Here is a 13,979-nt window from a genome sequence, read left to right as displayed (position 1 = left end):
TAAAGCAATAAAAGGTCCGTTCACATTCCTTATTCAGCGCCGTCCGAAAATTAAAGCCGCTTACAAGAATTCGCACTCGCCACCTGAAATATTCGCTCTCGAGTGCTCTTATTTATTCGCCCGACACAGCCATAGCTACTATTTGTTTTTTCCATTACAATAAAACGAAACGCCCCGCTATAGCGATAATATTTCAATATCTCCATGCGCCAGCCCGCTGCGAACCAAAGTGATTTTGAAACGCTCCCATTGGTCGAAAGTCCAACGGTCGCTTTACGTTCGATATCCAAATACCAGCGACAGACAAAGACAGCGATATTACAATAATGTTAACAGTATGCGGGTTAAAAGGAGAGCGGTATACGATTGTCGGTGCATGAATATTGTATGAACGCGAGGCTAGTATCAATAATACGTGCACGAATGAAATAATAGATTATTCGTTTGTTCGAATCGAACGTAAACAAAATGTAAGCATCCATTACTGATGCACGCATGCGAGGCGCGAGATAGCGATATATAAAGATTAGAAGGTTAGAAAGAGGCATGTATATGTTGGGTGGGACCGTCTGCGCGGACGATATGGACACTAGATGTTTTTGTAGCAGTCGGGCGTCGGGTTCCACATTAAGCGATCATTTTAAGGGCGAACCAATCAAACAGCAAATTCATACAAATTGATACTAAACGGGTTATATTAATTTTATAACAAAAATTAAGTGTGTAAATAAGTTGAACGGAGTTGTAATTAAAACTAATTGGGTGTAATACAGCGCTAATTATTTTGTATTACGGCGGGTTTTCGCGGGAATTTTGTCGTTTTAGTCGTTTTTTTTTTAATTCCGAAATTTAAAAAAAAAGTGTCGTGAGTTAAACTTGGTTTCCGGATTTGGGGAGAGTGGTGACTGTTGGTGTGTGGTGGCATAGTGGTGGGGCTGGTGGGGGATGGTCGGCGGCGGGGGACGCACGATGGCGACATAGGGGGCGGCCAGCAGGGGTGGCCGTTTGAGGCCATGCTCAACAACCTCACGGCCACAGCTCTCGGAGGTGAGTTTAAAAAAAAATCCGGGTGACAAACCAGGATATAGTCCGCTCTCGGAGCAGTTACCCTAACCTAGGTATATTTGGAAATAACTGCAATAAGGCAACATGCATGTATGACGTCACCCAAATAACCGGCCTGTTCTAAGATCTTTCCAATTTAATGAATATAAATTGAGCCCAAAAATGATTGCGGTGTGTAAATCACCGGTCTACATTTTTCCAACAATTTTCTTTTAAGAAGAAATCTTAAATAGGTACATAGAAACAATTAATATTACCTACTATTGCGGGTTCAAGTCGAAAAAAATTACAAGTACCATTTAACCACTAAAATATACAAGTACCATTAAACCACTAAAATGTACACTTGTACATGCGGTCTGTAAATCACCGGTCTACATTTTTCTAACAATTTTCTTTTAAGAAGAAATCTTAAATAGGTACATAGAAACAATTAACATTACCTACTATTGCGGGTTCAAGTCGAAAAAAATACAAGTACCATTTAACCACTAATACGAGTAGAGACCATTAAATCACTAAAATATACAAGTACCATTAAACCACTAAAATATACAAGTACCATTAAACCACTAAAATGTACACTTGTACATGCGGTCTGTAAATCACCGGTCTACATTTTTCCAACAATTTTCTTTTAAGAAGAAATCTTAAATAGGTACATAGAAACAATTAATTAACATTACTTACTATTGCGGGTTCAAGTCGAAAAAAATACAAGTACCATTAAACCACTAAAATGTACAAGTAAAATTAAACCCATTAAATCAACATAAAATTTTGCGGTTCCTATTGCGACCGACTAGTCTCAAAAATGTACCGATCCCTGCGCTAGCCTATGGACGCTTGCAAGTCCAGGGTTGCCGAAAGCACGTTCATTTTAAATTAAACACCCGATCGTTTTATGAACTCGAGAGCGTTAATTAATATTGTATTTTGAGTAAAAAGGCCTTGAGATTTTTAACTGTTTAAAAATCAATTTTCAATAATTTTAATTTAGGCAAAGTAATAGTACCCTATAGTTTTAACTTATTGGTTACTTACAAACATTTAACTAAATCAACCATACTTAAATGACAGCGATTATGAAACTCTGCCTCCGAGAGATCAATAAAAACTATAATTTAAACCATAAGTTTGTAAAAGCATTCAATGTGGCATATCCTTTTAACACCTTTGCCTAAACTGGTTTTATTGATGACAACAATAATCTCTTAGTAATAACTTTAACAAAAAAACCGTCAAGTGCGAGTCGGACTCGCGCACCGAGGGTTCTGTACTTTTTAGTATTTGGTGTTATAGCGGCAACAGAAAATTTCACCTGTCACCTGTGAAAATTTCAACTGTATAGCTATAGTTCATGAGATACAGCCTGGTGACAGACGGACAGACGGACAGACAGACAGACAGCGGAGTCTTAGTAATAGGGTCCCGTTTTTACCCTTTGGGTACAGAACCCTAAAAAAGAATAACTTCACAAAACAGTCTAATCTAACATGCCAACATTTTATGATCTCCATCGGCAGTTCCATTTCACCAAATGGTGACACTGGTGACAGATCTAATGTATGTAACTTTTATCTACCCTGTACCTTTTTTTTGTTAGGAGGGAAAAATGCATTACGCATACCACCCGGGTGCGGGGGGTGACCCGAGTGGTTATGTGGGACTCCCGTCTAGGCTAATGAGGCCCACGGTGTACCCACTAAAAAACTAAAAAAACCCCCATATGCCGCCTCGCCGCCCTATTGGTGGGGTTACAGGAACGCTTGCGCTTGTCATCGGCGACCCCACCGGCGGCAGCCGCCCACAAGCGCGGCTCCTTCGCGAATGCCCGAAGGCCCTTCACGCTAGGCGCGCCAGATGATAAGACGCGCCTTCCTCCTCGGCTTCCATTCTGTATTGTAGCGGACCCCCCTGAGCCCGCCACAAGGAAGCCACGGGCGCCAGGAATATCCCCGGCGCCCGGCGACAGATCAGGTTTATGGTTCTGCCGCAAAACCACAACTCGGCTGCAGAGGACAGGGAGAACGGCACATCGTAACACCGACACTCCTCTTCCTCTGCAGCCCCACCAAACGCCGCTACAGCGGAACGGCCCCGCCAAGTTCGCAGGGGATAGGGAGAGTGGCGCATCGAAATACCATCACTCCTCTTCCCCTGCGATCCCACCTCGGCCGCCGAGGATAGGGAGAACGGCTTACCGCAATACCGACACTCCTCTTCCTCGACGGTCCACCTTCGGCGCATCACAAGCGGGCTTAACCAGCCCACTTGGAGCGTCCTCCTCGGGCCAGCCCGCGCCTCAAACAGGCCGGCCCTGGTTGCCTCTTCGCTTCACCGTGGATTACCAAGCCACGGTTACTAAGCCCCTCCACCACGACAAGGTGAGCAACCCGCGGGGGGATCTACCCTGTACCTAGCCTAAACTGTGCTTAATCACACATTAAAAAAACCGGCCAAGTGCGAGTCGGACTTGCGCACCGAGGCTTCCGTACTTTTTAGTAGGTATTTGTTGTTATAGCGGCAACAGAAATACATCATCTGTGAAAATATCATCTGTCTAGCTATCACGGTTCATGAGATACAGCCTGCCCGCGCAGCATGGTTCCCCTATCACTAAGTCCGTCACTTTCGCACTCACATACTTGTTAGAACGTGACAGGCATGGTGATAAGCGTACCGTGCTACGACCCCTGGTGACAGACAGACAGATGGACAGACGGACAGCGGAGTCTTAGTAATAGGGTCCCGTTTTTACCCTTTGGGTACGGAACCCTAAAAAGCTTATTTTTCAGAATAAAGGGGCCCACTGACTAATCAGTCCGCCGGACGATATCGGCGGTCAGTTGTTCGGAACTGTCAAATTTTTATTCTAACAGACAGGCCGATGTCGTCCGGCGCACTGATAGTCAGTGGGCCTACTGGTAAAGGTATCTACAACTAAACTGACTAAGTATTTTTATATATAGATAAATATTAAAAAAAAATTTTAGTCTCTAACATTGATTTATTAAAGGAATAACAATACATTTGTTAAAAACGAACTTATCTTAAAACTAAAGCTAAATTAAAACTAAAAACTAAAACTAAATAAAACTAAAATATATTATCAGTATTTCGCCAACAGGTGAAACCATATAATTGTAATTATGTATACTTTTGTTAGAATAAATAAAAAGTTTTCTGTCTCCGGTCTATTACCCTGATTAAATTCAAGTACTTAATGTTTTGACTTATTTACAATTAAATTGCCGTGGCGTCAAAGTTTTACCGAAGTATGATAAAAAAATATAATAATATTAATAATTGCGTAAATCTTGGTTTTTGCGAGTTTGCAGATTTATAACAAATAACTGTTACTAATAATTTGATTGCCTACCTATGATTGCGAAATAAAATTAATTGATTGATTGATCGCAATGTCTTGTTATTACGATTGATTCTTTGGCAGGGTCAATAATTAGCCTAATGCATGAAGTTTATATTTGAACGAAATATGTTTTATTCGGATGTTTGTTACCGTTATATCATGTTACAAATGCATTTCCGTTTTTAAATTACCATTTAATCACTTAAAATTATAAATAAAAAGTACAAAAATTTGCCCGCGAAAAGCTAGTGAGCGAAACGCTCGAAACGCCACGTGACGTCACGCGTTCGACAGATTAGTGTCATTAGTAGCAAACGTCAGTTGGGCCGCCCAACGTGTGACGTCATCACGCTCTGTCGAATTCGCGCCAAAAATTATGAGCGTTTCAACCGCTCAAAAATGTTCAACATTTTAAATATTTTTTTAATAAAATAATGTTAAGGTTTACAAAAGTATTTTTATCATTTCCGGTGTTCCAACGATATAAATTATGAATCCAAAAATAAAAATAAAATCATGCATGGAGCTAATTGTAATATAATAAAAAAACCGGCCAAGTGCGAGTCGGACTCGCGTTCCAAGGGTTCCGTATATGTATTACACAATTTAAACAACGTACTTTTTATGTGAATGTCTTTAAAAAACCCGTAGGAGTAGGATCAAAAACTAAGTAATTAAGTCCGACTCACGCTTGACTGCACATTTCTAATAGGTTTTCCGGTGATCTAGGTAAAGATCTATTTTGTGTATTTTTTTCAAAAATTTTGACCCAGTAGTTTCGGAGATAAAGGGGGAATGGTCATTTTTTGCCTATTTTCTTGAATAACTTCTAAACTGGTTATCTTAAAATTATAAAATAATATATATTTGAGATTCTTACAATGAGCTCTTTCATTTAATATATAACACGATATAGTTTGATAAACTTTATTTTTTAATTTTCTCATTTACCCCCCGAAAGTGCCCCCCTGTTTAAAATTAATTTATTTACGTTACATGTCCATCTTTGGGTCACAAACTTACATATTTGTACCAAATTTCACCTTAATTGGTCCAGTAGTTTCGGAGAAAATAGGCTGTGACAGACGGACGACAGACGCACGAGTGATCCTATAAGGGTTCCGTTTTTTTCCTTTTGAGGTACGGAACCCTAAAAATCGATAAAATTATCTAAAATTAGTGCATTAACCTTAGAATGTCGCTGCCGGTAGACTGGATATAGGTAATTAGGTAGATTTCTAAAGTGGGTCTATTGACCCCGGCCTAGATTTACGTGAATGTAAGATACCCTATACAATGTACGGATAGACTAAGAGGTCAATTCGAAAGTGCACTGACATTAGAATGATATTATTATATGAATGATCTCATTTGGTTACACTCTGATATCAGTGTATGTTGGAATTGGCCTGTAAGGTACTTATACTAAATAATTAAATATATAAGCAATCTGTAATAGATGTCATATATTAAAGAAAAAATTACGAAGCCCTCTAGTGGTGAAGGCCGGATTCGAACCGGCGTCTTTAGCCATCGCGGCTAACGCCATGAACCCCTAGGCCACCCCGCCACGGCGGTGCCCGTCCGAACTTCTTGACTATATGCCATCTTAGTAAGACTAGGCGTCTTTGACCAGCTCTAAGGGCAAGCAGTGCGCGCTTGCACCTCCTAAACGAACTCCTTACGGATTTACGTTGTAGCGAGAGAGACTGGTGCTGCCATCTATGAACAATTTGATTTGTTCCCAAACTTGTTCATATAAGTTTAGTAATCTCATAGAGTAACTTATACTAGAGCGGTACTGTCATAGTAAATTTTGTAACCCCAGTAAATTCACTGCCATCTGTCGACACACTTTAAAACTAAAAATGAAGATTTATAAAAATACAATAGAATGTATTTAAATATAGATAAATGATTTTTTTTATTTGCATTAATTATTTTTATGATTTTGACCCATGTTCTTTCACTGATATGCGTTAAAATTGTTAAATAACAAACGAAACCGTCAACGCCATCTATACGACTGTAGGCCAAAACTAGTAGCGCCCTCTGAACGAGAATCAAATTTTCTTGATTTTCGACGCACGTTTTTTCCTTAGACTGTATCCATCTATTACGATTTACGGAGTTATATCTATCTTTGGTAATCTGTTTAAAAAAATATAAATGTTTCAAATTACACAGAACTAGTGTTTGTGAAACAAATAATACGTGTATGTCTCTTTGTATTTCTTATATGTGTATGTTTATTCACTGTAATTGTGTGGGCTTCATAACGTTTTTGCAATACCTACTGTTTTGATTAATTTCTCTGTTTCCGCAACCCAAAGTTCGTCTGTAAGAAGTCGCTCTTTAGCGATAAGATCGCCTATTGTCTGCCTCTACATTTAATCAATTGTCCTTTTCTTTTGTATCTTTTTACTGAGGTGTGCCAATAAACAGTATTCTATATATCTATCTATCTATCTATACTCGAGCTATTTTATAATTTTTACAGGTATTACCTATTGCGAATTGCATATACATATAAAACAAAATATTTATCAGTACGGTTTTTACTCACTATTATTTTTAGTCGCTTTTGGCGACATGTTTTGTATTCTTTGGGAATCCTTCCTCAGGCACGAGTGTCCGCGGCGGTTGTACGTCGTGCACTGTACTGTGCGTGTGCGTGTCGTCTGTGTGTAATAATAGTGAGTAAAAACCGTACTGATAAATATTTTGAAATCTCACGATAGTTTAAGTGCGACATATAAACCAATTCAGAATTCACAAATATGATCATATTGAAGCTTCTCAGAACTTTCGCAGATCAAGTAGTTTTCATTTCGTTTCCTCTGCAACTCTTCTATTTATCTCAAAGATTGGGTTAATTGTCCTCCCTTCCAGTGTGAGCCGAAACGATAATGCAAACATATACCAGTACAAATTGAACCGAAAACTGTAACCGTCCGTTACGGTTTACAGTTCAATTTGTACTGGTTAATGGTTAATTGCAATTAACGTTCGGTCAACACTGCTCCCTTCCCTTGCTTACTTTTATCGTAAAACAATATTAAATTATTTCACTCTTCTTAAAAAAACCCTATAAAAATACCTAACAGTCACACCGCCGTCTCGTGCCATCTCCCAAACGACCAAAAGTTTCTCAGGTCAATCCTCCCAAGCACTTTTACGATACTTTGAATTTTCTATTTCTTTCCTTAGGTGTCTAACTTTGCTACTCACTGTATTATAATAATAAATTTTATATTTGCGTGCAAGTGATACGAGTATCTTTAGTATACGTAAACTTAGCCTCCGCATATGGATTTGACCTCGTTGGAAATCTCTCTGAAGATCACATCTGTTTGTTTCCGGGGCTAGCCACAAAAATCCTTCAAAGATCCTGGTTATTTTCCGATGCATGCTGGCCTAAAAAACTTTAAACCCTATTTTCCTTCTTCTTCGTTCTCGTTCCCATCATTGGATCGAGATGTAATGTAGTTTATTTCCATTTTGTGCGGTTATAAGCCATGTGGACTGCACGGTGCAAACTACTGCCAGCCGACCTCCTCATAGCGTTCCACCATCTCATACGTGCCCCTAGCTCGTTAGCCATCATACATTCACCCTAAAATTAATCTTAGATCTTTTTGTACACACAAAGCAATGATTAAATGAGTTTGAGTATGAATTATATGTTTCTCCACATCATGCGTTGAAATAATGCTTCTATAATGGATCACTGAAGAATATTAGCCGTCCGAGCGATTGTGCAGGTGAGTCAAAGCACCTCCGCAAGACCTTACTTGGACTGTCCAAGTCTCATATCTAAAATATACTTTCGTGCTTCTCCTAAACTAACGCGGTCTACACACCTCTTCAGTCTTCCAAAGACAAAGACTAACGCCGGAAAACGTGCACCTATATATAGAATGTGCGACCACTACAATAAGTCTCTTCTCGAGATTGATCTCTTCTCAAAATCCCGCGCCCAGTTCAAAACAGCAGTCAAAAACAAATCACAAACATCTAGGTAACTTTTTAAAGTGAAACTTTTATTTCTTTCTTCCTCACATAAGTCTAAGTACTCGTACATACTTACATAATATATTATAATACTAAGTCTCTCTCAACACTTGTAATGTTGCGAACCGCATGTTAGTTAAGTAAGTTAAGTGGTAAAGTATACATATATATGTTCTCCGTGAGATACGTTTATGGAAGCATCTGTATTTAAGGACATTTATGCTATTTTGAGTTCTTTGTTCATCCCATGTATGTTTTCTGTGTTGTCTCCTTAATAAATAATAAATAATAATAAATAAGTACCTTCGGATACTTACTCTGCCCTTCCTTGTGATATTCCAAGTGGCTACATACGTGCGATGTCACCTTGACGAATACTCAAGTGGAGCGGATATTCATGGGCGAAACCTACGAAACGCCCAAAAACTCGTGGGCGTCAGGCATAAATTGGCGAAATCCGCAAAACTGACACATATAATGGGACCGGCGGTTTACAACCGTCTGCCACCATACGTCACAGAAGCGCCGTCACTAAACAGTTTTAAATCCAGGCTAAAACGGTGGCTTATCGAACACACTTTCTACAGTTTTGCAGATTTTATTAAATAAGTAATTACCTTATGTTATTGTAGGTATACTTTTATTTGACATGTATATTGATAACGATAATTGTAAAAACTGTAATAGATGTCATATATTAAGGGGCCCACTGACTATCAGTCCGCCGGACGATATCGGCCTGTCAGTTAGAACAAAAATTTGACAGTTCCGAACAACTGACAGGCCGATATCGTCCGGCGGACTGATAGTCAGTGGGCCCCTTTAAAGAAATAAGTGACGAAGCCCTCCAGTGGTGAAGGCCGGATTGGAACCGGCGTCTTTAGCTATCGCGGCTAACGCCATGAACCCCTAGGCCACCCCGCCACGGCGGTGCCCATCCGAATTTCTCGTCTATATGCCATCTTAGTAAGACTAGGCGTCTTTGACCAGCTCTAAGCTCATAATTGTAATTTAATTGTAAATTTTTATTTTTTTATTTTGAATGTAATTATTGTATTTATAATGCTAATTTGATTTTAATTGTTTTTTTTATTTAATTTTTAATGTAATTATAAAAAGACATGTAATATGAATTATTATGAATATACAAAATATGAAATATGTATAAAATTCGCAACATTCGTCTCCACGCCGCATCTCGAATACATCGATCCTTTGTTCCTTTGTCTCCCTCGGGCCAGGATAGTCTACGTTTCTATTCCATACAGGAAGATCGGGAATACCAGGGCTCGTATCAATCTGATCTTGGTTTTGATACCAATTCCTGTTTTCTTCTAAATGTTGTTTAAACGGGTCATAGCGTCCTTTGCCATCTGGATTCGCCCTCTTATCTCGGACACACATTTGCCAACATGCCAGATTTGGCAGCCCAGGCTTGACTACATTACCTATAGTTGCAAAAGGCACGTATTTAACCGGTCAGCTAAGTAATCGAATTTCGGTAGCTAAAAAAAATAGAAATAGGTACTAAAATTAATAGTTTGGCAACAAAAGCGAGCCTTAAATTATTTGAATATGAATAGTAATTTAATGCCGTTACAGCTTTTGTTTAATAGGCAAGTAACAATTATTTATTTGGCAACGGAATTATTTGGAGACTATTTGTGAAGCACAATTTAAAAAGAAAACGAGCATCTATTAATTTATAAATAAATTTATTTAAAGATCCTTATTCATTTTTTTTAGTGGCTTGAATTTGCTGCCAGTTTTTAATTATTATGATGCTTATATTTGGGACTAATATATATTTTTTGGCGCTACACTAGTAATACACAGCCAAATTATATTATTATATGCCCAATGAAAGTTCCTGTTTAATATTTTAGTTGCTCGAATATTGCAAAAACCAAATTAAGCACTCCACTACCCACGTGGTCATTTAAATTGAATCCGCAATAGTAGCAAATAATTTTGTAACCTAATTCTTACAATTATTTATTCGTTGTTATTATTTCGTAATTCAATGTCAGTGACAGATCTTTTATTTTAGTGAGGTAGAAAGAAATAATTCGGCGATTGATTAAATCGTACCTACTTACCTGTATATTCGAAATAGATTGATTAAGTCAGAATATCGAAATACAAATAATAATAATACGCGTATAAATGAGAATACCGACGCAAATAAAAGTGCATTCCTCATTCATTACATTCCATTCATGTAGTTATGTAGTTTCTCATATCGTGCGTATCTATCAGTAATTTTTAGAAGAGCTAAATATTTATAATTAATATTAGGTGAACTTTTCCACTTAAAACCATGACTCAAGATAACGCATGAGATCAGGTATTTTTTGTTTTATGGCTATCACACACGAACGGCCAATGTTTCAATCTCCGAACACAAAATAACCATCGGCAATACCAGTATGTGAGCACTCCAATTACTTATAGTTAGGACAGCACCAGAGGTCAGGTAACCCTGGTTTTCTCGAGAACTAGAGTCCCTGCGCTGGCGCAGTTGCTGGAGTATACGGTGTTTGCTTTAACTATTACACTACGCTACTGAACTGAAGCAAGTTTCTGTGAGGACTGTGAGTAATGTCAGTAATGTGAGCATTCCGATGCCAATTAGCTCCATGCATGAATTTATTTTTATTTTTGGATTCATAATTTATATCGTTGGAACACCGGAAATGATAAAAATACTTTTGTAAACCTTAACATTATTTTATTAAAAAATATTTAAAATGTTGAAAATTTTTGAGCGGTTGAAACGCTCATAATTTTTGGCGCGAATTCGACAGAGCGTGATGACGTCACACGTTGGGCGGCCCAACTGACGTTTGCTACTAATGACACTAATCTGTCGAACGCGTGACGTCACGTGGCGTTTCGAGCGTTTCGCTCACTAGCTTTTCGCGGGCAAATTTTTGTACTTTTTATTTATAATTTTAAGTAATTAAATGGTAATTTAAAAACGGAAATGCATTTGTAACATGATATAACGGTAACAAACATCCGAATAAAACATATTTCGTTCAAATATAAACTTCATGCATGAGGCTAATTATAGCTTTTCGATTAATAGTAAAATTTTCGAGCATGCGCGGAAATGTTGCACGTTAGCGAAAGCGCTATGTTACTTTATATTTCGGAATTTGGTATGTCTAAAGGGGCCCACTGATTATCAGTCCGCCGGACGATATCAGCCTGTCAGTTAGAACAAAAATTTGACAGTTCCGAACAACTGACAGGCCGATATCGTCCAGCGGACTGGTAATCAGTGGGCCCCTTAAGGGCCTCGGTGATAGAGTCGTGCCGTTCTCGAGAACCATTTATTCACTACGGGAAATATTCTCGAGTAACGAATATTTCCCGATTGGGGAACGTTCTCACGTTCCCCACGGAATCGTATCTCCCCCGTGGAATCTGTGCGACATCAGGAACAAATATTGAATACCTTATCGATACTGTACCGATCATTCAGGAAAGGTTTCAGGATCTAAAGTAGAAAATACCGTAAATAAATAAATATTTATCAGGCTGTGTCAAGGACAAAACAAATGAACGGTACACGGAAAGAACGTCTATTCACTTTTTTGGAAAATGAGATTTTAATCTCAAAATGTAGAGCTCTTAATGAACTATTAGTTACAACTTCTGTTACCGCTGCAATAATAAATATAACTCGTTTTAGTCTCACTTTAAAAACACCCATACACGAAAATAATATGGTTAATTACCCACATCGTTCCTTTCAAACCGCGATAACTCAAAATGTTGTCAGTGACTAGACACGTTCTTTCCGTGTAGGTACCCTTCAAATAACAGGTTTTAACCGCTCCTATTGTCTTTTTCATTATTTGCCCCTAATTCTCGCAATATTTTGCTACTGTACCTATTGTTGTCAATATTCTGCTTCTCCTTCATTAAAGACATTCAGGGAAAAGAAAAAATATATAATATGCTCTATCACGATCCATGAAAATATTTAGATCAGTACGGTTTCACTCACTGTTATTTTTAGTCGCTTTTGGCGACATGTTTTGAATTCGTCGGGATGTCTCAGGATAGTTTAATTTCCATCCATGAAAATGTTTCGCTACTGTACCTCCTTATTTGGGACATTTTCTATGAAAAGGGACCTTATTGTCGATGGCGTTTACGCCGCACAACGTCGCGCGGCATTGTATTTATATCGGAGCATCCTTTATAATGGTGCAAGCGCTATCGACAATAAGGTCCCTTTTTATAGAAAATACCACATTTATTAGACGTTATTTTGTCCAGGTCACAAAGAGCCGTGCCAGGAAGAGAAGCACGATCTAAAGCCGGGCCTCGAGCGGCACCATGCGCTCGGCGCCCGACTGCACCTCGCGAACATACGCCCCGATCTGCAAGGTACTCATCCATCGCTTCTTTAATACGATGAGTTAAAGAAGCCGCATAGTATTAGAGCAGCAGTGGATAACGGGCAGCACGATATGTTCGATTGCGCCTAATGAATATATTATCTAACTATGGACTGCTAGCAACGCAATACATACGCCATAATCTGGCCTCATTGCCGTCCCCAAAATTGACAAAAAAACCCAGCATGTCATTGTAGTATTTGCTGATGCGGCCACAGCAGCGGAAAGCGCAAAGGCAGAAATACTCTCTAATTAAAGCCAACCAAAGCTCCTAAGCCAAGCAATCCTTTCATATGAGCAGTGAGCAATCATGGATCCGCAGATTAGCACTTTACTAAAGCAACAGTGTGGAACTGTGATGATTGAAAACACATGGCTATTGGCCACTTTTACGCACACTTGCTGCTCTAACATGGAGTTTCTTGTGTGTGCTAAATATTACAATAGTGGAATCTTCTGTCAATAATAAACAACATGTGTAGCCTCACCTGTAAGCCACGACATGCATTGGATTTGTAATAGCGTTTTATAGATTTATTTATTTATTTATTTATTTATTTATCGTATGGCATTACAGTTACTGGATTTAAATTAAATACTAATCTAAATATTGAGGTTTGCACTCTTCAAATACTCGATGGCCCTTTCACTGAGGTTCGCGAGGTCTTCAATCCGTCCCTTGAATTTGGTGAGAGGGCATTCCAGAACAATGTGTTTGACCGTCTGCTCGGGGTCACCACACATGCACTGAGGGGAGTCACACCAGCCCCATTTATGCCAGTGGTAAGCACAGTTTCCAACGCCTGTTCGAATGCGGTTTAGTTGACTCCATACTCGGCGCGGTTTGTCGAAGCCAGGTGGGCGTCTATTTGGGTTGAATGTGAAAAGTTGCTCACCATTGGATTGTTGGGCATTCCACTCAGCCATCCATGAATCATGTATATCCCACTCGTTGTCAACATGCACCATACCAAGAGCTGGCGGGTTACGGGACTTGAGTCGTTTCGCTCCGAAATCACTGAGGTCTTTGTGGATAGGCAGCGTGGGTTGGTATTTGGTTTTTATTGCCTCTCGGAGGTGACACTTTTTTCGCCGCAAGTGTGGTGGTTCTA

General features: G+C 39.0%; 1 protein-coding gene across 1 annotated transcript in view; it reads left to right on the top strand.

The window, feature by feature from the left end:
• Nucleotides 1–326: 326 nt before the first annotated feature.
• Nucleotides 327–13,979, top strand: part of LOC134754994 (homeobox protein orthopedia-like) — a 67,048-nt gene continuing 53,395 nt past the window's right edge. The window contains exons 1-2 of the mRNA XM_063691477.1: nt 327–1,047; nt 12,746–12,856. Coding sequence (XP_063547547.1) covers nt 1,014–1,047; nt 12,746–12,856 — 145 coding nt within the window. The 5' untranslated portion in view covers nt 327–1,013. The remainder of the gene's footprint in view (nt 1,048–12,745; nt 12,857–13,979) is intronic.

Source organism: Cydia strobilella, chromosome 2 (assembly GCF_947568885.1).
Source record: "Cydia strobilella chromosome 2, ilCydStro3.1, whole genome shotgun sequence".
Taxonomy (NCBI): Eukaryota; Metazoa; Arthropoda; class Insecta; order Lepidoptera; family Tortricidae; genus Cydia; species Cydia strobilella.
This window is presented reverse-complemented; position numbering and strand designations above follow the sequence as displayed.